The following is a 25,316-nucleotide window of genomic DNA, read 5'->3' on the forward strand; positions in this document are numbered from 1 at the left end:
GTGACTGCATTTGCAGCCATTACACACACAGACAGACATTATTTACTTGCTATGCAAAAGGACTGTAAGAAGTTCTGTATTTACACCAATCAGGCAAATCATTATAACCAATGACAGGGAAAGTGAATAACACTGATTATCTCTTCTTCTTATCTTATCTCACAGTTTGTTGTGTGTGTGGCTGCATAGCCACAGACCAGTCAGGGTGCCCACCACTAAAAGCGCCAACAATGGGCATGGGAATGTGGTCTGATTAATCACATGTTCTTTTAAATAACATGTGTGTGCATTGCTTAACTGGAGAACACCAGGATGCACTGTAGGAGGAAGTGTGATCTTTTTGGGAAACCTTGGGTCCTGCCATCCATGTGGATTCTACTTTGGCACTTACTTCCTACCTAAGCATTGTAGCAGACTTTTCGTAGAAATCATATTCCCTATTCGCTGTGGCCTCTTTCAGCAGGATAATGTGTTCTCCTGCAAAGCAAAAATGGTTCCAAAATGGTTTGAGGAGCACAACAATGAGTTTGCAGTGTTGACTTTGTCTCCACATTCTCCAGATTTCAATCCCAACAAAACATGTGTGAGATGCGCTTGAAAAACATGGATCACATGGATCATAATCCATGGATGCCCCACCTTACAACTTACAGGAATTGAATGATACAGCAGGACACTTTCAGAGATCTAATGGAGTCCATGTCTCAACTGTTCAGGGCTGTTTTAGCAGCAAAAATGGGACCAACCAATATCAGGCAAGTTGTTTGCCTGAATGATGTAGTCCTGCTGAAGACAATTCCAGGTCTGTATTAAAGGGCAGGAAGAATAAGTCTGAGTTACAGCAGGATGATTATGTTAGTTTAAATGAATCAACACCCCCAAGAATCCTTGAAGGGGGCGGTGTGGCAGCAATTTTCCACACCAGCTTATTAACCAACCACAGACCAAGACAGAGTTTTAATCCATTTCAAAGCCTGATGCTTAGCCTTGTTCACCCTAGCTGGAAAACCCCCCAAAAAACAGTCTTATTTGTTCACATCTATCATCCACCTGGGCCTTACACAGAGTTTCTGCCTGATTTCTCAGACTTTTTATCTGATTTAGAGCTCAGCTCAGATAAAATAATTATTGTGGGTGATTTTAACATTCATGTAGATGCTAAAAATGACAGCCTCAACAAGGCATTTAATTCTCAAACACGTAGCATGAAGCAGATAACTCGTAAGCTGGAGAGGAAATGGCGTGTCACAAATTTAGAGGATCATCATTTAGCCTGGAGAAATAGTTTGCTGCTTTATAAGAAAGCCCTCCATAAAAGCCAGAACATCTTACTATTCATCACTGATTGAAGAAAATAAGAACAACCCCAGGTTTCTCTTCAGCACTGTAGCCAGGCTGACAAAAAGTCAGAGCTCTACTGAGCCAACAATCCCCTTAACGTTAAGTAGTAATGACTTCATGAACTTCTTCACAAATAAAATTTTTATCATTAGAGAAAAAAATTACCAATAATCATCTCACAGATGTAATATTATCTACAGCTACTCTTAGTACCATTGATGTTAAGTTAGACTCTTTTTCTCCAATTGATCTTTCTGAGTTAACTTCAATAATTAATTCCTCCAAACCATCAACGTGTCTTTTAGACCCCATTTCTACAAAACTGCTCAAAGAAGTCCTGCCATTAATTAATTCTTCAATCTTAAATATGATCAACCTATCTCTAATAATCGGCTATGTACCACAGGCCTTCAAGCTGGCTGTAGTTAAACCTTTACTTAAAAAGTCATCTCTAGACCCAGCTGTCTTAGCTAATTATAGGCCAATCTCCAACCTTCCTTTCATATCAAAAATCCTTGAAAGAGTAGTTGTCAAACAGCTAACAGATCATCTGCAGAGGAATGGCTTATTTGAAGAGTTTCAGTCAGGTTTCAGAGCTCATCACTGTACAGAAACAGAATTTTCTTATGGCCTCCAGTGTTGGGGAGTAACTGAATACATGTACTGGCGTCACGTATTTAATACAAAATATGAGTAAATGTATTTTGTTACAGTTACCATTTAAATAGATGTCCCTCACCCCAACCGGTTGCGGCAGATGGCTATGGCGTTTTTTTGTTTTTTTTTTGTACCTCTATTATGAGCGCACGTGAAGAAAATTTGCAAGCGCAAATGTTGCATTTTGAGGACAAAATTATTTTGAGCGAAGAAAAGTTTAATTTGAGCAACCAAAATTCATTGTTGTGTGCAAGAAATGTATTTCAGTGTTTGCTAATATCCATATACACACATAATAACAGCTCCTCTCGCTGAGTTGTTGGCATTTGCTCTTGCTCAGATCTCTGCTCTGTGTGCTCACAGACATCTGCAGACCTAAAAACTAAACAACCTGAAACATGGAAACGTAGCTGGAGAGACACTGGGGAAGATGAACAGGATGACCACCAGGCATGATACACAGAATGATATGCAGACACTCCGACAAAGAACAGATGTAACCACGCACTAAATATACACACAAGGTAACAAGAAAATGGCACACAGGAGGGAGACACAGCTGAACCTAATTAGACAAGACAACAGTGAAGCAAAACCCAAAACACTGAACGTGGGTGTTTTAAAAGAGGTAAAAGAGGAAATACAAGACAGAAAGCCACAATTCCCAGAATAAAACTTAAAACAAAAACAGAAAACACTGGGTCACAGTGTAACTGCTGAAGCTCTACTCTCAGCAGTGGTCAGGGTCAAGTGATGTTTCCAGTAACTCTGATTATAATGTTTGGCTTTCTGAGTCAGGGTGAGAGTTATTTTATTTGTTTGTTTTTAATTCTGTTTGTGCTGTTCATGTTTCTCTGATTTAACCTGATACATTTTCTGTTGTTTTTTCCTCAAGATTCAAATCATTTTAGTCCTCATTTCAAAGTCATTTGCCAATAGTTTTCTGACTCTGTTAAGCCAAGCCTGTCAGGCACTGTGGCCATTAATGCCACAGGGAGCTGCTGGACTTAGTAAGTACCTTTAGAAACCTGGACAGCCTCCCAAACTCAGGAACTCCATCTTGACTCCAAGGCAGTAGATCTGGTTCTCAGTACACTTTATCCATCAGTGATATTCAGGCAGTAGATGCTGGAGATTATTACTGTCTGGGTTACCATGGTAGTGAAGTGTTCACACAATGATTTATGGCTGTATAAAAAGTTCCTTCACTTTGGCTGAAGGCTGCAGGTGTAGAGTGTTCAACTGCAATGAGAATAACTAGGCCACTTAAACACAAAACAAGTGTACCCCCCACCCCCAACCTACAGACTTCATTTCAGCAACAGTGAAAGCTTTAAAAAGCTAAATGAGATAATAAGTGTCACGACCTGCAGGATCGGCAAGGTGCTGATCAGAATCTCTCCACTCCTAGCCACCCTTCTCTTCTCTTTTTCCTCTCTCTCTCCCTCTCCCCTTCTCTCCCCTGTTTTGCCGGGGCGGAACTCATGGCGGGTTCACGCCCTTGGTCCACGCCTTCCCGGATTGTGCACACCTGGGCCTCATCAGACCAGCTGGTATATTAGAAGGAGGAGATCAGCTGTTCAATGCTGGATTGTTGTGAAGGCTCTTGTCAGTACACGTCTAGCTCAAGTTTCCTGTGCCTCCGTCTCAGAGACTTAATGAGTGTTTCTTTGTTCCTAGATTCCCCGGACCCATCCCCGTGTTTCCTCATGTGGAGTGTGGAAGAAGTGACTGGTCGCTAGTGGAGAAGAGAGAGGTTGAACTGAGCGCGTGTGTGATTTCCCCGTTTTCCCTGGAGCCCTGGACCCCTGCCCCTCACGTCTTGTATATAGCACTAACCCCGCACTGTCTGTACATACACTTGGTGAAGATCTGTAATAAACAGTCTCTGTTTGAACGCTATTAAGGAGTCCTGCGAGTGGATCCTCTAAGCAACCCGTGACAATAAGTGAACAATCAGCAATTTCCCATCAGCTCACAAGTATTTTTCATTAAGGCCATTGCAACTTAAGTTTGATAAATAACCACTGATGAACAATGATCCTGCTGTTTGTTAGAGAAATTAGAAATATCCCTGATCTTTTGTTACTGAAAAAAATGAAAAATATCTAAACAGTGTGAAGCTCTATAAGTATTTCTATTGATTCTGATCCTGTAATGAACTGCTGAGATGATGATGAGTGATCAGTGTTGACAGATTATTTCACTTTGCATCTAACAATCCCTCCAACCCCCCACCCCCTCCAGCTCTCTCTCTCTTTCTCTCTCTCTCTCCCTCACACACACACACAGGTTCTGTTTTGAATGCTTGCTGCGCTTCACTGATTCTAAACCAGTTAAAGAAGAACCAGCGGGAAACATCTGTGCAGAGTCTCTGACAGTGAGATTAATCATAATGATGATGATGTTGCTGACTCCACTGCTGATCACAATCGTGCTCAGACTTCAAGGTGATGAAGTCTGGTGGTTCTGTGTATTCTCTGTTATGTTGTACTTGACATCACACTGTCATTTTAACAAAGTAACATATTTTAATTTTCAGGATCAGATGCCAGTTCATCTGTTACTCAGTCTCCTGTGTTTAAGGCTGCTGCTTTGGGGGAGACGGTCTCTCTGAGCTGTACAGCCAGTCAAGGAGTTGATGATGATCTCAGCTGGTATCTACAGAAACCTGGACAGCCTCCCAAACTGCTGTTTTACAAAATCAGCAGCCGTGAATCTGGTACGCCGAGTCATTTCAGCAGCAGTGGATCTGAGCCTGAGTTCACTCTCACAATCAATGGAGTTCAGGCTGCAGATGCAGGAGATTACTACTGTATGGGAGCATATAGAGGCCCCGAGTTCACACAGTGATACAGAGTTGTACAAAAACCTCCCTCAGTTACTATTTGCAGTGTTGCAGCTGTGAGCTTCTGATACAGACTCTGACATGCATCACTGGTTCACTGAGTCCACTTTCAGAGGTGGAAACTAAAATATTTATTCATTCCTGATCACATCACTATGAATATTTTAAATTAAGTAACACTGTTTAGAATCTGCAACATATTATCCTTTTTCCACTACATTTTGTATTAATTCTAATTTGCTGTGGATAATAAGGTAATATGAAAATAATTTTGTTCATACAGTACATTTTAAATCACAAAGTTATAAAGTGTTTCATATCTTAAATAAAATCAACTTATAAGAAATACGTTTTCTATCACAGCATACATAAATACATATTTAAAACTAATTGGTGACAACAAAGGTCAAAATTAAACAGCCACATGATCAGGATAACTAAAACGAGCAAAAATTGCAGAAAAATGTATTTGGTTAATTTTATTAATTTGATTAACAAAATTTTAATATTAATTCTACAGTTTGCCAGAAGGCCACAAAGGGAGGCAAGAGAAGATGTGGTGTTCTTTGATGATACTTTGAGTCAGATTTTTGCAGTATTAATTATATGAGAAAACAAGACTGGATGGGCTTAGAGGCTCAAAATTCAAGTCTTAGTCAAAAAACTTGCACAGAAAATTCATCTAGGCATCAAAACCAAATATTGAACCCAGACCCTGTACACAGTTTTTAACTGAAATAAAAATCATCTACTTTGATTTGAACTAAACAATGATTGCATTCCATGCATGAAAATGTTGTTTTTGTTGTTTTATCAGTGTCCTACCACAGGGTTGTAATCAGGTGTTAAAGTTTTATTTGGGAGGTGGGAAGTTCAGCTGTAGCAGGGCAGCAGAGACTCAGCTACATTTGGCAATATATAAGACCATGCTACATTCATGATGGCTATTTTCCAACTCCTCACCAGTATAAAGCTGGATTTTAGTTGGTATCTTTATCTTTAGTTTCAAAGGTCAACAGCGATCACTGACTTTGCGCACAAATAAGCTTTTAAAAGCTTCTCCCCAAGAACAAAGCAAAAGTGATTTTTCATAAGCTGTGATTTTATTTTGTGTTTTTTACTTTTTTTACACCATGGTTTTAAAGTCAACATGGATAATATTAGCTGATAAACTTAGCATGCACATCATAAGAAAGTCAAATGTTTGCAGAAATATCGCAACAGCAGAAACATGTAGCTTCATCAAACTTATAAAACACATCATATGCAGACAGGAAGTGTTGCTGAAGCTCTACTCTGAGCAGTGGTCAGGGTCCAGGGTTTGAGTGACGGGGCTCTGACCACTCAGACTGGCCTCACAGATCACTGAGCCCGCCTTCCTCCACTGGTCTGCAGAGAGACTCAGGGTGCTGCTCCAGCTGTAGCGGCCGTCTGTCCCCAAGACTTCAAGGCTGGTTGACACCCCTGAGGATGTGCTGGTGCTCCCCACCTTCCAGCCCAAATTCCAGTTTGAGGGGAAGCCCCCGGTGGCCAAACACACCACAGTGGCACTACTCTGTTTGTCTTCCTCTTTGGATGGAGGGAGGACTGTGAGGGTGGGTCTCACCACACCCGCTGGATGAGAAAAGGTAGATACAAATACAAAAGAGATACAAATGTACAAACATTCGAATAAATATATTGTTAGTGATTACTGATCAAACCTTTATTATTTCATGATGTGCTATAGTTAATAACTTGACCTTGTGATAATTTTCATATTATCAAAAGTCCAAAGGTGAGGTAGAGAGTAGTGGGTAACAGGCTGAAGGGGACTGCAGAAACTTTAACTGTCAGGTTAAACTGACAAAGCTAAAGCACTCATGAGAATACAGTTAAAACTTCACATCTGTTTCTTTCACTTCCTTTAAACTTCATTTAAGATTGATCAACCATGAACACAAAATTGATCTGAATATACTGAGTTGCTTTTTTTTCTAATATAAGTCGACAAAACATAATTCAATATTTGTTTTTATTTTATAATTCATGAGTAAAAATACATTTTAAATCAAAGTGAACTAAAACGTCACTATCACAGCTTTTAATATTGTAACCAGATAATATTTAAAGTGAAATTAACCAAAAAAAACCATCAAAATTTGTTTTCTGTAAGTTCAGTTCCTTAAAAGACCGAATGAATATTGATTTAAGAAAAGTTTCTTCCAAAATGTTGCCATGAAATCAATGATAATCACTGAATTTGATCAAAGTTCTGTTTAATAGATTTGTTTTAAATGCTTAATAAATATTATGTTTATCAAAAATTAGAAATTTCTGGTACTTACAGCCAACGATGAGTTTGGTTCCTCCACCAAAAGTCCTCCACAGTGATACAAACTCATTAAGTGGCCGTACAAAAACCTCCTGCACTCTGAACAAACCTCTAACCCCTGAAAATGAACCTTTTTTCCAAGTAAAACATCACAGTACACCTTATTAAATGTAGAAGATGATTTTACTAAAATCACTTAAAATTATTTAATGAATTTAAATCATAATTATCATTACTGTAGTTTTAGTATTAAGAACTGAACGACAAAACGTCATTTTCACATTACTTTTCTCATATTAATTTTTTAAAACACACAAAACACTGTTTAAAACAGCAACCAGAAATGCCTCAAAAAATCATGAATTGTGAAACTATGATAAAATACTTAAGAACACTATACAGGTATCCTGTATTTGTTGATACCAAAATCAAAAGTAAGCATACAGACCAGAGTGCCATTTTAATCCAGGTGTTAAAAATACGTAAATATGTTTCCAAATATGTTTTTCTCTACTGCATGAAATTATTAATGGTATTAACTCAAACAATTTTTCTTCTGATTCTGTGCCCCACATTGCCCTCAGTGTGTTGAGAGCAGAGAAATCATTTCCATAGAGAGGAGGCTTTGCATCATCAGCTGATCCTCCAGAGAACTGAGAAGGTTTATAGTCCTGTGAGTTCAACACTGCAGGACTCACATCTGTCAGTCAACACAGCAGAAAGCACAACCACCATGACTCTCATCACCATCCTCATCTGGACGCTGACCTGCTGCTGTTTTACAGGTTCATTCACTCAGCAACATTTCCAACATGATGTGCTGCTTTTTCTCTCATTGATTTCTGCTGAGAAATGAATGATTTGTTTTTGTCTGCAGGATGCAGCGGTCAGGTGACTGTGACTCAACCTCCAGTTCTGACAACTACTCCTGGATCCACTGTCACTCTGACCTGTAGGACCAACCGAGCTGTTTACAGATGGTCTGATGGTGATGAGGGTATGTACTGGTATCAACAGAAGTCTGGACAGACTCCAAAGCTCCTAATAAAATATGTGAAAAAGCTTCAGTCAGGAACGCCATCTCGATTTAGTGGCAGTGGAAGCAGCTCTGACTTCTCTATGACCATCAGTGGAGTTCAGGCTGAAGATGCAGCAGTTTACTACTGTCAAAGTTTCCATGAAATAAACAGTGCTTATGTGTTCACACAGTGATTTGTAGTCGTACAAAAACCTCCCTCAATCAGACTGCAGAGACACTGAGCTGTTACAGCAGGAACTGACTGCAGCTGCTGAAGAGGAAGAAACTCTGACACAGACCACTGAACACAGTAACTTCACCAAGCACTAAATACTCATCTACACTTCTTTTGGGGAATTTTGAAATAGTCACTCACTGTTATCATCTTCAATGCCTGTACCAACACAGAGCAGAGCAGCTATCTGAACGCTACTCCAACAGAGGTCGATCATCTTGTTAATAATTTTGCCTCCTCACTAAGTATGACTGGTTACTGTAGCTCATGTGAAAAAGAGATCCTCAAATCAAAAGTACTTGACTCGCTGTTATAACACTCAAACACACACCTTAAAGTAGATAACTTATAAGCTGGAGACAAAATGGCGTAAAACAAAGTTAGAAGATCATCATTTAGCTTTAGTTTGCTGCATTATATTATATCACTGATTAAAGAAAATAAGAACAACCCTAGGTTTCTCTTCAGCACTGTAGCCAGGCTGACAGAAAGTCAGAGCGCTGTTGACTCAACCATTCCTTTAATGTTAACTAAAAATGACTCATGAACTTCTTCACAAATAAAATTTGAACCATTAGAGAAAGAAATACTCATAATCATCTCACAGATGTAATATTATCTACAGTTATTTTCAATACCATTGATATTAATATAGAATCTTTTTCTGGAATTGGTCTTTCTCAGTTAACTTCAGTAACTGCTTCCTCAAACCATCAACATGTCTTTTAGACCCCATTGCTACAAGACTGCTCAAAGAAGTCCTACCATTAATTGATTCTTCAATCTTAAACATGATCAACGTATCTCTAATAATCGGCTATGTACCACAGGCCTTCAAGCTGCCAGCAGTTAAACACTTACTTAAAAAGCCTTCTCTTGACCCAGCAGTCTTTGCTAATTAGTCTTAGCTTTCTTTCATCTCAAAAATTCTTGAAAGAGTAGTTGTCAAACAGCTAACAGATCATCTGCAGAGGAATGGTTTATTTGAAGACTTTCAGTCAGGTTTCAGAGCTCATCACTGTACAGAAACAGAATCTGCTTATGGCCTCCACTGTTGGGGAGTAACGGAATACATGTACCAGGGTCACATATTTAATACAAAAAATGATTAAATGTATTTCGTTACAGTCACCATTTAAATAGGTATCCCTCACCCCAACCGATCACGGCAGATGGCTACAGTGGTATTTTTGTGCCTCTATTCTGTGGGAACCTAAAGAAAATTTGCAAGATGAAATTTTGCATTTTGAGGAGAAAATTATTTTGAGTGAAGAAAAGTTTAATTTCAGCAAACAAAATTCATTGTTGCTCAGTTGTTGGCATTTGCTCTTGCTCAGATCTCTGCTCTGTGTGCTCACAGACATCTGCAGACCTGCTCTCACACATAATAACAGCCCCTCTGAGCGAGAGGGGCTGTTATATATGTGTATATGGATAATAGCAAAACTGAAATACATTTCTTGCACGTAGCAATGAATTTTGTCTGCTCAAATTAAACAAATTCACTGACACAGAGATGCACTTACCCCCCTCCCAAAGCGTCCCAACGCCTCCCAACGACTCCCACTGCTTACTCCAACCCAAAGTAGGCAGGCTGATCTGTCCAGCACGGAACACTGGCAGCAAGACCAGACTGCTGTCCACATGGGTTAACTCTTGCCCAGCCCCCACCCCGTTGCAAGTCATGTGAATTTATGTTGCAAACAATTTCCCTAGGGACAAATTAATTATTAATAATCAATCAATCAATCAATCAATCAATCAATCAATCAATCAATCAATCAATCAATCAAAACTCCCTCAGCAGGTCTGTTATTAAAATAAGTTTACTGATTGAAACAGTTGCATTTTTTTATTTACGTACATAAACTAATAAACTCTAATGCATTCTAATGATTTACTAATGAAAAAATACTCTATGAACTATACAATGCTGATAGTAACTATAACGTGGAATATATCATTTTCTGTACAGCATTGTTTTAAAGCACAACATGGATAATATTCGCTGATAAAATTGCACATCAAGAAAGAGTCAAACATTTACAGAATTATTGCAACAAATGAAACATGTAACTTCATCAAACTGTAAAACACATCAGATGCCAACAGGAAGTGTTGCTGAAGCTCTACTCTAAGCAGTGGTCAGGGTCAAGTGATGTTTCCAGTAACTCTAATTATAATGTTTGACTTTCTGAGTCAGGGTGAGAGACTTTTTACTTGTTTGTTTTTAATTCAGTTTGTGCTGTTCATGTTTCTCTGATTTAACCTGATACATTTTCTGTTGTTTTTTCCTCAAGATTCAAATCATTTTAGTCCTCATTTCAAAGTCATTTGCCAATAGTTTTTTGACTCTGTAAAGCCAAGTCTGTCAGGCACTGTGACCATTAGTGCCACAAGGAGTTGCTGGACTTAGTTAGTACCTTCAGAAACCTGGACAGCCTCCCAAACTGCTGTTTTTCAAAATCAGCAGACGCCAATCTGATACTCCGAGACATATCAGCAGCAGTGGATCTGAGCCTGAGTTCACTCTGACAATCAATGGAGTTCAGGCTGCAGATGCAGGAGATTACTACTGTATGGGAGAATATGTAGGACACAGTGATACAGAGTCATACAACAACCTCCCTCAGTTACTATTTGCAGTGTTAAAGCTGTGAGCTTCTGATACAGACTCTGACATGCATCACTGGTTCACTGAGGCTACTCTCAGAGGTGGAAACTAAAATATGTATTCATTCCTGATCCCATCATTAAGAAGATTTTAAATTAAGTCACACTATTTAGAATCTGTAACATATCATGCTTATCTCACTACATTTTGTATTACTTCTAATTTGCTGTGCATAAGATGGTAATATAAAAATAATTTTGTTTATACAATACATTTTAAATCACAAAGTTATAAGGTGTTTCACATTTTAAATAAAATTAACTTATAAGAAATAAGTTTTCATATCACAGCATACATAAATACATATTTAAAAGTAACTGATGACAACAAAGGTCAAAATTAAATAACCAAATGAGCAGAATAACTAAAACGAGCAGAAAATGCAGAAAAATGTATTTGTTACAGCCTCAAACGACTGACTGCAATAACATGTTGTTAGCAGTGGTGCTGCATAAACATCAGCCTGGCCATGAAGGGCTTTAAATTTGATTAATAAAATTTTAATATTAATTCTACAGTTTGCCAGAAGGCCACAAAGGGAGGCAAGAGAACATGTGTTGTTCTTTGATGATACTTTGAGTCAGATTTTTGCAGTATTAATTCCTTGAAAAAACAAGACTGGATGGGCTTAGAGGCTCAAAATTCAAGTCTTAGTCAAAAAACTTGCACAGAAAATATGTCTAGTAATCAAAACCCAATACTGAACCCAGACCCTGTACACAGTTTTGATCTTAAATAAAATTAACCTACTTTGATTTGAACTAAACAATGATTGTGCTTCATGCATGAAAATGTTTTATCAGTTTCCTACCACAGGGTTGGAATTAGGTGTTAAAGTTTTATTTGGGAGGTGGGAAGTTCAGCTGTAGTGGGGCAGCAGAGACTCAGCTACATATTGCAATATAAGACAAAGTTCCATTCACCATGATGGCTATTTTCCAACTCCTCACCAGTATAAAGCTGGATTTTGGTTGGTATCTTTATATTTAGTTTCAAAGGTCAATGACGATCGCTGACTTTGCACACAAATAAGCTTTTAAAAGCTTCTCCCCAAGAACAAAACAAAAGTGATTTTTCTTAAGCTGTGATTTTATTTTGTGATTTTTACTTTTTTTTACACCACATCACATCACATCACATCACCTTTATTGTCACGTCACATGTGCAGGTACACTGGTACAGTACATGCGAGTGAAATTCTTGTGTGCAAGCTTCACAAGCAACAGAGTTGTGCAAAATACAATAACGTGCAACAAGCAAAATATAAAAATGGTTAATCTAAAAAGTAATAAATATATGTACCATATATAAAGGTATATACATTACTGAATGTGTGTACTAAATATGTTTTTCTACGTGTGTGTGTGTGTGTGTGTGTGTGTGAGTGTGTATATACATGTTTTACAAATGAAATAGAGTAAACAATAAAATAAGATATATAAAATATAAAATATACAGAGGTAGGTATGTGCAAAACAGTGGCATTAATGTACAGTATGGAGTGCATAATGTTGAAGTTCCAGTAGTGAGGGTGAGGTGTCTATGACGTGTTCAGCAGTCTGATGGCCTGGTGGAAAAAGCTGTCTCTCAGTCTGCTGGTTCGGGACGGATGCTGCAGAACCTCCTTCCTGATGGAAGTAGTCTGAACAGTTTATGGCTGGGGTGACTGGAGTCCTTGATGATCCTCCCGCTTTCCTCAGGCACCGCTTCCTGTAGATGTCTTGGAGGAGGAAGCTCACCTCAATTATCCGTTCAGCACACCGCACTACTCTCTGGAGAGCTTTGCGGTTGTAAGCGGTGGTGTTGCCATACCAGGTGGTGATGCATCCAGTGAGGATGCTCTCAATGGCACAGCGATAGAAGGTCCTGAGGATGCGGGGCTCATGCCGAATCTTTTCAGTCTCCTGAGAAAGAAGAGGCGCTGCTGCGCCTTCTTCACTGTCTTGTTTATGTGTACTGACCACGTAAGATCCTCAGCCAGATGTACACCAAGGAAGCGGAAGCTGCTCACTCTCTCCACAGCGGCGCCGTTGATGGTGATGGGGTGTGTACTCCTCTGCACCTCCGGAAGTCCACTATCAACTCCTTTGTCTTTTGCGACGTTGAGGGTGAGATGGTTGTCTTGACACCAGTGGGTCAGGCGCTGACCTCCTCCCTGTAGGCCGTCTCATCACCGTTGGTGATAAGACCCACCACTGTAGTGTCGTCCGCAAACTTCACAATGATGTTGGAGTTGTCAGTGGCCGTGCAGTCGTAGGTGTAGAGTGAGTACAGGAGAGGGCTCAGTACACACCCTGTGGAGCACCAGTGTTCAGTGTGATGGGGATGAGGTGGTGCTGCCCAGTCTGACCACTTGGCGTCTGTCAGACAGGAAGTTAAGGATCCAGCTGCAGAGGGAGCTGCTCAGTCCTAGATCCTGCAGTTTCCTGTCCAGCTTCGAGGGAACGATGGTGTTGAATGCTGAGCTGTAATCTACAAACAGCATTCTCACATACGTGTCTCTCTTCTCCAGGTGTGACAGGGCAGCATGGAGTGTCAGGGCTATGGCATCATCAGTGGACCTGTTGTGGGCGGTATGCGAACTGTAGAGGGTCCAGTGAGTCGGGTAGTGCGGAGCAGATGAAGTCCCTGACCAGCTTCTCGAAGCATTTGCTCACGATAGGGGTCAGGGCTACAGGTCGCCAGTCGTTCAATGATGAGATGGTGGAGGATTTGGGTACAGGGACGATGGTGGCCATTTTGAAGCAGGCTGGGACTACAGACAGAGAGAGGGAAAGGTTGAAGATGTGTGTAAACACTCCAGCCAGCTGAGCCGCGCATGACTTGAGGACGCGGCCGGGAATCCCGTCCGGACCAGTAGCTTTGCGTGGGTTCACTCTCCTGAAGTACCTCCGCACATCCTCCTCAGACACAGTGTGCGCACTGACGTCATCCGCGGTGCGCACACTGTCCGGTCTCCTGGTGTTCGCTGTGTCGAATCTAGCGTAGAATACGTTTAGATCCTCACACAGCCTCACCATGGTTTTAAAAAACAACTTGGACAATTTTAACTGATATACTTAGCATGCACATCAATAGAGAGTCAAATGTTTGCAGAAATATCGCGACAGCAGAAACATGTAGCTTCATCAAACTTATAAAACACATCATATGCAGACAGGAAGTGTTGCTGAAGCTCTACTCTGAGCACTGGTCAGGGTCCAGGGTTTGAGTGACGGGGCTCTGTCCACTCAGACTGGCCTCACAGCTCACTGAGCCCGCCTTCCTCCACTGGTCTGCAGAGAGGCTCAGGGTGCTGCTCCAGCTGTAGCGGCCGTCTGTCCCCAAGACCTCCAGGCTGGTTGACACCCCTGAGGATGTGCTGGTGCCCCCTAACTTCCAGCCCAGCTTCCAGTTTGAGGGGAAGCCCCCGGTGGCCAAACACACCACAGTGGCACTACTCTGTTTGTCTTCCTCTTTGGATGGAGGGAGGACTGTGAGGGTGGGCCTCACCACACCCGCTGGAGGAGAAAAGGTTGAAGATAACCGAAAAAAGAGATACAAATGTACAAACATCTGAATAAATATATTGTTAGTGATTATTGATCAAACCTTTATTATTTCATAATGTGCTATAGTTAATAACTTTACCTTGTGATAATTTTCTTATTTGAAACTGACAAAGCTAAAGTACTCATAAGAATACAGTTAAAACTTCGCATCTGTTTCTTTCACTTCCTTTAAACTTAATTTGAAATTGATCAACCATGAACAAAAACTTGATCTAAATATACTGAGAAAAGTATTTTTGATTCTAACAGAACTCCACAAAACATAATTCAATATTTGTTTTTATTTATTTAGTGGTAAAAATACATTTCAAATCAAAGTGAAGTAAAACGTCACTATTACAGCTTTTAATATCTTAACCAGACAATATTGAAAGAAGCAAAAATAACTAAAAGAACATTACAATTTGTTGTTTTGTGTTATGTAAAAGACTGAATGAATATTAATTTAAGAAAAGTTCATTTCAAAATTGTGACATCAACTTAATAATAATCACTGAATTTCTTCAAAGTTCTGTTTTGTAGGTTAAAAATATGCTTAATAAATACTACATTTTTCAAAAATGAGAAATTTCTGGTACTTACAGCCAACGATGAGTTTGGTTCCTCCACCAAAAGTCAACCACAGTGATACAAACTCATTAAGTGGCCGTACAAAAACCTCCTGCACTCTGAACAAACCTCTAACCACTGAAAATGAACCTTTTAATATAAAACATCACAGTACACCTTATTAAATGTAGAAGACGATTTAACTTAAGTGACTTAAAATTATTTAATCCATTTAAATCATAATTATCATAATTGTATCTTTAGTATTAAGAATTGAAAGACAAAACTTAATTTTCACATAAACCTAAACATACTTTTAAAACACACACAAACAAACAAAAATCTGTTTAAAACAGCAAACAGAAAAACTTTAAAAAATCATGAATTATGAGGCTATACTTAAGACAGTTTTACAGGTATATTGCATTTGTTGATACCAAAATCAAAAGGTAAGCATACAAACCAGACTCCCACAGGTGTTAAAAATACGTAAATATGTTTCCAATTATTTTCGTCTATTCCATAAAATCTTTAATGGTATTAGTTTCTTTTGATTTTGTGCCGCAAAGTTCCCTTCAGTGTGTTGAGAGCAGAGAAATCATTTCCATAGAGAGGAGGCTTTGCATCATCAGCTGATCCTCCAGAGAACTGAGAAGGTTTATAGTCCTGTGAGTTCAACACTGCAGGACTCACATCTGTCAGTCAACACAGCAGAAAGCACAACCACCATGACTCTCATCACCATCCTCATCTGGACGCTGACCTGCTGCTGTTTTACAGGTTCATTCACTCAGCAACATTTCAAACATGATGTGCTGCTTTTTCTCTCATTGATTTCTGCTGATAAATGAATGATTTGTTTCTGTCTGCAGGATGCAGCGGTCAGGTGACTGTGACTCAACCTCCAGTAGTGACATTTACTCCTGGATCCACTGTCACTCTGACCTGTAGGACCAACCCAGCTGTTGACACTTACACAGATGGAGATAGTGACGTAGCTTGGTATCAGCAGAAATCTGGAGCAGCTCCAAAGTTGGTCATTTACTTGGGTACAAAACCCACAAGTGAATTTTCTTCTCGATTCTCTGGCCGAGGAGACGGAGTGAATGCAGCAATGACCATCAGCGGAGTTCAGGCTGAAGATGCAGCAGTTTACTACTGTCAGAGTTTACATGAAATAAACAGTGCTGCAGTGTTCACACAGTGATTTGTAGTCGTACAAAAACCTCCCTCAGTCAGACTGCAGAGACACTGAGCTGTTACAGCAGGAACTGACTGCAGCTGCTGAAGAGGAAGAAACTCTGACACAGACCACTGAACACAGTAACTTCACCAAGCACTAAATACTCATCTACACTTCTTTTGGGGAATTTTGAAATAAGGATTTATTTTTAAACATCTGGTTCCACCAATTCACAGTTTCCTTGTTTCATTTTACATTCCCCTAATAGTCACATTGCATTAAGGCTTTATTGTTTGTTTTTCTATTTTTTAAGCTTTATATTCCCAATATCGTCCCAAGAAGATCATTAAAGCTTGAACGAAGCTTTAACTTGTTGTTGTCAACACTTTTTAGCAGTGATCTCTCTCACACAAAGTTTTCTTCAAAAATCATATTGATCAGAGCAGCAGGTGTGTTCCTTTTGCTTTTCCCACTGTGAGTTCATGCCCAGCCTCTCTGATCTTTGCATTACCACAGATCTACTTTCAACCAATTCTCTTGGCTAAGCCTCGGAGTGCTGCTGTATCAGTAGTTCTGTCAGTACAAAACTTAAAGTACCAAAAGGACAAGCTGTGGTTATCGCAATAAGCTCATGATGTGTTGACTATCGTGGGTGTCAGTCTGTCATATGTAAGAAATCATGATCTCGTCATCAGATCATAATGAGATTAGAGTTAATAAGCTTTCCTGGCACTGGACATCAGGTTCCTTCTTTGGTTTTTTGGGTTACATCATGTGGATAAAACATGTGCATGTGACAAAAAGAAAAAAGAAGTTTAATAAATCATAACAAGTTTAGGTAGTATGTTCTGCCAGCCCACCAAAGCCATGTTCCTGGGGAGGGTTTTTTCTAAAAAAAAAAAAAAAAAAAAGATTGATTGTCAGCAGATGAAAACACTGTAATGTCACTTTTTTTCTTTTCCATATATATGTATTTTTTTTTTTTCATTTAGTGTCACTGCATTTGCAGCCATCACACACACAGAAAGATATTATTTACTTGCTATGCAAAAGGACTGTAAGAAGTTCTGTATTTACACCGATCAGGCATATCATTATAACCAATGGCAGGTAAAGTGAATAACACTGATTATCTCTTCTTCTTATCTTATCTCACAGTTTGTTGTGTGTGTGGCTGCATAGCCACAGACCAGTCAGGGTGCCCACCATTAAAAGCGCCAACAATGGGCATGCGAATGTAGTCTGATTAATCACATGTTCTTTTAAATAACATGTGTGTGCATTGCTTAACTGGAGAACACCAGGATGCACTGTAGGAGGAAGTGTGATCTTTTTGGGAAACCTTGGGTCCTGCCATCCATGTGGATTCTACTTTGGCACTTACCTCCTACCTAAGCATTGTAGCAGACTTTTCGTAGAAATCATATTCCCTATTCGCTGTGGCCTCTTTCAGCAGGATAATGTGTTCTCCTGCAAAGTAAAAATGGTTCCAAAATGGTTTGAGGAGCACAACAATGAGTTTGCAGTGTTGACTTTGTCTCCACATTCTCCAGATTTCAATCCCAACAAAACATGTGTGAGATGCGCTTGAAAAACATGGATCACATGGATCACAATCCATGGATGCCCCACCTTACAACTTACAGGAATTGAATGATACAGCAGGACACTTTCAGAGATCTAATATAGTCCATGTCTCAACTGTTCAGGGCTGTTTTAGCAGCAAAAATGGGACCAACCAATATCAGGCAAGTGTTATGCCTGATTGATGTAGTCCTGCTGAAGACAATTCCAGGTCTGTATTAAAGGGCAGGAAGAATAAGTCTGAGTTACAGCAGGATGATTGTGTTAGTTTAAATGAATCAACACCCCCAAGAATCCTCGAAGGGGGCGGTGTGGCAGCAATTTTCCACACCAGCTTATTAACCAACCACAGACCAAGACAGAGTTTTAATCCATTTCAAAGCCTGATGCTTAGCCTTGTTCACCCTAGCTGGAAAACCCCCCAAAGAACAGTCTTATTTGTTCACATCTATCGTCCACCTGGGCCTTACACAGAGTTTCTGCCTGATTTCTCAGACTTTTTATCTGATTTAGTGCTCAGCTCAGATAAAATAATTATTGTGGGTGATTTTAACATTCATGTAGATGCTAAAAATGACAGCCTCAACAAGGCATTTAATCCGTTATTAGAATCAATCGGCTTCTCTCAAAATGTAAAAGAACCCACCCACCACTTTAATCACACTCTAGATCTTATTTTAACATATGGCATAGAAACTGAACATTTAACAGTGTTTCCTGAAAACCTTGTCTTGTCTAATCCTTTTCTAAGTGCAATAATTGATTACACAGCAGTGGAGAGTAGACTTCATCACAGTAGATGTCTTTCTGAAAGTGCTGTAACTAAATTTAAGAATATAATCCACCCACTGTTATCATCTTCAATGCCCTGTACCAACACAGAGCAGAGCAGATATCTGAACGCTACTCCAACAGAGGTCGATCATCTTGTTAATAATTTTGCTTCCTCACTAAGTATGACTCTGGTTACTGTAGCTCATGTGAAAAAGAGAACCTCAAATCAAAAGTACTTGACTCCGTGGTATAACTCTCAAACATGCACCTTAAAGCAGATAACTAATAAGCTGGAGACAAAATGGCATATAACAAAGTTAGAAGATCATCATTTACCTTTAGTTTGCTGCATTATAAGAAAGCCCTCTGTAACGCTAGAACATCTTACTATTCATCACTGATTAAAGAAAATAAGAACAACCCTACACTGTTAGCCTTTGCAGTAATTTCCATAGCTTAGTACTGCAAAATCAACAGTAAAAAACTCTAAAGGATGTTAGCAGTTTAGTACTGTAATTTGCATGTAATTGTGGGAAAATTCCATGAGATTACATTATTTTTACGGTAACTCACCGTACTCATGGAAACAGCTGTAAAATACAGCAAATGTAACAACTGGTGATGTTACTGAGATTATACTATTACACCATCCGGATTTCTGTTGTTTTCTACTGTAGATCTAAAAGTAATTACTTAAATCCTCATTCAGAGTGTATTACCATAAAATGTGATTCACTGTGAAAGTAGTATAACATATAAACTACAGCATAATTTTTAACTTAAGGAGTAAGTTGCAGCCACACTAAAATTTAATTCCTTGAACTGAATGGAACCTCATATATTAATAAATGTATTTGCTAAGTCAAACAATGTGAAACATTAGTAATACTATTAATTAATAGTATACTTGTAAGGTTAGTATTGTGATAGAGTCGCGTATATTTTAATTATACTCTTGTAGACATTATGACATTATGCTAGTACAATTATGGTGAACAAAAAGTACATCTAAAAGTTAATTTCAAGAATACTGTTATGTACTAAAACGGGGCCAATATAGTCCCAAGAAGCATTATTAGTATACGTACTAGGTAAGGTATACTTGGGAAATATAATTGAAGTATACTTATTTTTGTATGGCCAGCAACAAATACTAATGGCTACATTTAGAGTAATGTTTAAAATGACTTAATTTAGCATGGTGTTCCTTTTTCTCTTCTTATTCTTTCTGGACCTTCATTTGTTTTGTATAAGGTGGTACTTTTTAAGACACCTCTGCCTAACTACAGTGAACTAACCTAATAATATGCTCTGCACATTATCACAGTTTAGCGCGTTGGGTTGTGTTTTTAAATCAATTGTTACGTTTTCAAAGCTTTTTAATGCGACAGGTGCGATAGCTGACACCACACCTTCACCTGACGTACAACGTGACGTATGACGCACACGTCGGGTATTCACTTTCAAAACAACAATGGGGATAGAAAATATTGCTCGAGTGGTTAATGCTCCTTTCGCTGGTTGCCAACCACCATTAAATAACAACAAGAAGAAAATATTGATCTGCTTCTCTTAGTTTTGCACGTTTAAGCCGCAATTCACACTCAAACAAAGCTGCAAAGCAGGAGAACAACATGACCATCAACTATTCTGTGCCACAGATCCAGTTCGCTGCAGCACAGAGTGATGATGAGACCGTTAACATGTGCAACTTAGAAGTAGTCAGAGGTAACTGGATGTTCAATCGGGTTAAATGCAAGGTTGATTGGATTATATCTGAAGATCGTATGCTATTCGTGATAACTCTGCTAGACTCCAAATTGCTCGTCCATGCGGGAGTATCCCAAAATTAAATGAAACCACTTAACACTTTTTCCCTAAAACGGACTGACATGGGACACATTAAAGTTGGATCGGAACCAGCTAATCAGTCTGAAGGTAAGTGTTTTTTCACTTATTCGAGAGAAGTCCGAAATGCGTTCTTATTACTGTTTGTTTTGACTTTTAAGCTACCCTACCAGGATATTTTCATTCAAATGCTAAGACAAAATGTCAATAGCTATGAATGTGGAGACTCAAAAGACTAGTTAGGTAATAGTTGCCGATGGATTTATGAGACTTGATAGAAACTTGGACGTTTGCAACAGGTGAATCGGTGAACTACCGAGGTTGCGCCCAAATGCTTAAAGCTGTTAGCTGGTCAGTGTTTTCAGGTGTGCTTGTACTACCTGTACGGTGCGGAGTGCTGACTAAGTCATGTTAAACCCATTAAAGCGTCGAGCTCAAATATCTTTTCGTTTTGTGCACTGCTCTCTTGTCGGCACACATTTTCTGTTTATTGAAGCCTTTTGTGAATAATTTTGATCATGTAAAAACTGGGAATTGGTCCCTATTGACAATACTCTTATTTTTGCATTGTATATGTCATTCAGGAAAGGTAATTGGTCACTGAACTTTTTGCAACTGTGTATTTCTAAATTTTGTGGCTTCAGTGCACGCAAATTTATATTGTTCAGTTTGCATGTTAAAAGCCTGCCAAGCACCCCAAGGCTGATTATGCTTGGTAAGAAGTCATTTATGAAATAGAGCTGATTAGACCATATTAAAATTTCTGTTTGGCACAGGAGCTTTTTGTGGACACAGGTATCCAGTCTCTGTTTTGTTAGCTCAAATCTCTGTAATTTCCTTTATAAACCAAGGTTGTTGGACATGTGTCTCAGTGAATCCAGCAAAGTAACAATATCAAATTTCACATTACATATTACTGATCAACATAGTAATCTAGCTACACCAACAGCAAAAATACTGAAGTCAATACTGTAAAGTTTAACAGCAGAACAAACTATAAACTCCAAAATAACCATACAGTTGATTCATCTCCGGTAATTTAACTGGGCTGACTCTTTGTTAGGTGTGTTTAATGGGCAGAATAATTCCCAATTATGTACAATTATAATATGTTAAAACGGACTTATGTACATAAGGCCATTAATAATTAACTGTACATAGCTATTTGCTTTATGACTATCTAGACAGTGTGAAGAAGTGAAGTATTGAAATTATTTTATGTTGCATAATGACAACATGTTGCCCCTATACATTTAAGGACAAAGTTCAATGACCGCCACCTGCTGGATGGTGAGTGCAGAGGGCATGTAATTGTTGAGCTGGACAAAGAGAACATCTTTGCTGATGCAATGTCAGTCTTCTTTGGTTCATTCTATGTATTGAACCTGGAATACCAGGAGTCAGCGTGTGCAAGGTTTTTGTAAGGATAAACCCTGAAGAGGGAACAAAATGTACCTCCAAGGTTGGGACAAGCAGAAAGACTGGGACCACTGTGAAGCTTAAAGGTTGTTCACATTAACCCTCATGTCACAACTTTCCTCCAGTGGCTTACTGAATTTGAGTGGAGAACTTCAAATTAGGTAACTGTTTTTGCCATTTTAGTGAATTTCTTGTATAATTTAAGTGACCAATGTGTTGTTACCTGTGTCTCCACAGATGATCCATGGCCCATGCTTTCTGGACATTTACACAAGATGAGCAACAATGAAGACAAGCTCTCTTGCCATCTTGCAAGACGCTGTCTCTGTCCAACAGGTTTTTGAGTGCAACAGTGTTGATTTTTTTTTCCTTCTTTTACCCGTTTGTTAAAAATTATTGCAGCTACTTACACTTTAATTGTCACATGTATTGGCTCACCCTACAAATCAATGAACTCAGTCCACAAAGCAAGATCAGGGTTCAGTGCAGGTCAGTCAAGTTCCTTCACACCACACATGCTCATCCATGTCCTTGTGGACCCTGCTTTGTGCATTGATTTGGTGGTGTGAGCCAGTATTTTGGACAAAGTGTATATAAAGGCAGAAGTGTGGGGCTTGATATTATATTCATTACAATTCAGTTTATTTGTATGGTGCCAACAAAATGAATGCCAAGGCACTTCACATTGTAGGTTTAAGACCCTACAAAATATAACTAAGAAAACCCAACACTTGAGCATATGTTGTCTGCCATGATATGGATATGACATAATATCGTTATTGTTTGTACAACCATCTGAGAAAATAATGGATTACATGGTTTAGTAAAAACAAGTGCTTCCTCAATCAAAATATGTTTTCAGTTCTTTTCAGTTTTTGATTTTGGAAATGTGTATTTCTGCAGAGGAAAATCAGAACTGAAATAAAAAGTGGTGTAAAGCACATGAATTATATTTTGTGTGTGTGTGTCTATCTATCCATCCATCCATCCATCCAGTTTTTTTGGAACCCTCCAGTCTCTTACAGTATGTTACTGTTAACTGAAATTACGGTAAATTACGACCTGTTAAACAGTAAATGACCGCCTGTTGGGACACGGTATCCTCTAGCAGAGATGAATATTTCTGGTACTGATGATGCGTGATAACGGTAAGTTACTGGTTAATATATTGCAGTTTATTACCTTGCAGCGGGCTTACAGTGACATACCGTGAATAAACGGTAGTATACCAATTTCTTAATCACAGTATGATGTTACTTTGTTGACGTAATTTACGACATAACGACATAACGGTATCTCACTGGCGACAGTGACGCCAGTGAGATACCGTAAAAAAAAGCTACGGTGCGTTACCATAATTTGTCCAAGAGTATTATACCACACCAGCAAAAAACGGTATCATCCTGCAGAACGGTAAGCTACCGTAACACGGCGTCACGGTATGACGCTGGCAACAGTGACGCCAGTATGTTACCGTAAAGTGGCGATGAAAAGTCTAACAGTGTAGGTTTCTCTTCAGCACTGTAGCGATGCTGACAGAAAGTCAGAGTGCTGTTGACTCAACCGTTCCTTTAATGTTAACTAAAAATAACTTCATGAACTTCTTCACAAATAAAATTTGAACCATTAGAGAAAAAAATACTTATAATCGTCTCACAGATGTTATATTATCCACAGCTACTTTCAGTACCATTGATATTCATTTAGCGTCATTTTCTCCAGTTGGTATTTCTGAGTTAACTTCAGTAACTTCTTCCTCAAACCATCAACATGTCTTTTAGACCCCATTCCTACAAGACTGCGCAAAGAAGTCCTACCATTAATTAATGCTTCAATCTTAAACATGATCAACCTGTCTCTAGTAATCGGCTATGTACCACAGGCCTTCAAGCTGGCAGTAGTTAAACAGCTACTTAAAAAGCCTTCTCTTGACCCAGCAGTCTTAGCTAATTAGTCTTAGCTTTCTTTCATCTCAAAAATTCTTGAAAGAGTAGTTGTCAAACAGCTAACAGATCATCTGCAGAGGAATGGCTTATTTGAAGAGTTTCAGTCAGGTTTCAGAGCTCATCACAGCACAGAAACAGAATCTTCTTATGGCCTCCAGTGTTGGGGAGTAACGGAATACATGTACCGGCGTCATATATTTAATAGAAAAAATGAGTAATTATATTTTGTTACAGTTACCATTTAAATAGGTGTCCCTCACCCCAACCGGTCACGGCAGATGGTTATGGCGTTTTTGGGTTTTTTTGTGCCTCTATTATGAGCGCACATGAAGAAAATTTGCAAGTGCAAATGTTGCATTTTGAGGAGAAAATTATTTTGAGCGAAGAAAAGTTTAATTTGAGGGAACAAAATTCATTGTTGTGTGCAAGAAATGTATTTCAGTGTTTGCTATTATCCATATACACACATAATAACAGCTCCTCTCGCTGAGTTGTTGGCATTTGCTCTTGCTCAGATCTCTGCTCTGTGTGCTCACAGACATCTGCGGACCAAAAAACTAAATAACCTGAAACATGGAAACGTAGCTGGAGAGACACTGGGGAAGATAAACAGGATGAGCAACAGCCATGATACACAGAACGATACGCAGACACTCCGACGAAGAACAGAGGTAACCACGCACTAAATATACACACAAGGTAACAAGAAAATGGCACACAGGAGGGAGACACAGCTGAACCTAATTAGACAAGACAACAGTGAAGCAACACCCAAAACACTGAACACTAAACACTGGACGTGGGTGTTTTAAAAGAGGTAAAAGAGGAAATACAAGACAGAAAGCCACAATTCCCAGAATAAAACTTAAAACAAAAACGGAAAACACTGGGTCGCAGTGTAACTGCTGAAGCTCTACTCTCAGCAGTGGTCAGGGTCAAGTGATGTTTCCAGTAACTCTGATTATAATGTTTGGCTTTCTGAGTCAGGGTGAGAGTTATTTTATTTGTTTGTTTTTAATTCTGTTTGTGCTGTTCATGTTTCTCTGATTTAACCTGATACATTTTCTGTTGTTTTTTCTTCAAGATTCAAATCATTTTAGTTCTCATTTCAAAGTCATTTGCCAATAGTTTTCTGACTCTGTTAAGCCAAGCCTGTCAGGCACTGTGACCATCAGCACCACAGGGAGTTGCTGGACTGACTTAGTACCTTTAGAAACCTGGACAGCCTCCCAAACTCAGGAACTCCATCTTGACTCCAAGGCAGTAGATCTGGTTCTCAGTACACTTTGTCCATCAGTGATATTCAGGCAGTAGATGCCGGAGATTATTATTGTCTGGGTTACCATGGTAGTGAAGTGTTTACACAATGATTTAT

At 39.1% G+C, this 25,316-nt stretch overlaps 4 gene segments (V, D, J or C); 2 read left to right on the forward strand and 2 right to left on the reverse strand.

The window, feature by feature from the left end:
- The first annotated feature begins 4,358 nt into the window (after positions 1 to 4,358).
- LOC120434873 lies at positions 4,359 to 4,851 on the forward strand. The segment is given in 2 exon segments: positions 4,359 to 4,448; positions 4,541 to 4,851. Coding segments are annotated over 2 exon segments (366 nt in total).
- A 1,076-nt stretch (positions 4,852 to 5,927) lies between these two features.
- LOC116316044 lies at positions 5,928 to 7,857 on the reverse strand. The segment is given in 3 exon segments: positions 5,928 to 6,460; positions 7,174 to 7,290; positions 7,609 to 7,857. Coding segments are annotated over 3 exon segments (567 nt in total).
- LOC116316050 lies at positions 7,817 to 8,387 on the forward strand. The segment is given in 2 exon segments: positions 7,817 to 7,945; positions 8,038 to 8,387. Coding segments are annotated over 2 exon segments (387 nt in total).
- Positions 8,388 to 14,089: 5,702 nt separating this feature from the next.
- Positions 14,090 to 15,938, reverse strand: LOC120434985. The segment is given in 3 exon segments: positions 14,090 to 14,587; positions 15,221 to 15,346; positions 15,881 to 15,938. Coding segments are annotated over 3 exon segments (507 nt in total).
- Between the last annotated feature and the right edge of the window lie 9,378 nt (positions 15,939 to 25,316).

This window comes from Oreochromis aureus, linkage group 19, assembly GCF_013358895.1.
Source record: "Oreochromis aureus strain Israel breed Guangdong linkage group 19, ZZ_aureus, whole genome shotgun sequence".
In the NCBI taxonomy this organism is placed as follows: domain Eukaryota; kingdom Metazoa; phylum Chordata; class Actinopteri; order Cichliformes; family Cichlidae; genus Oreochromis; species Oreochromis aureus.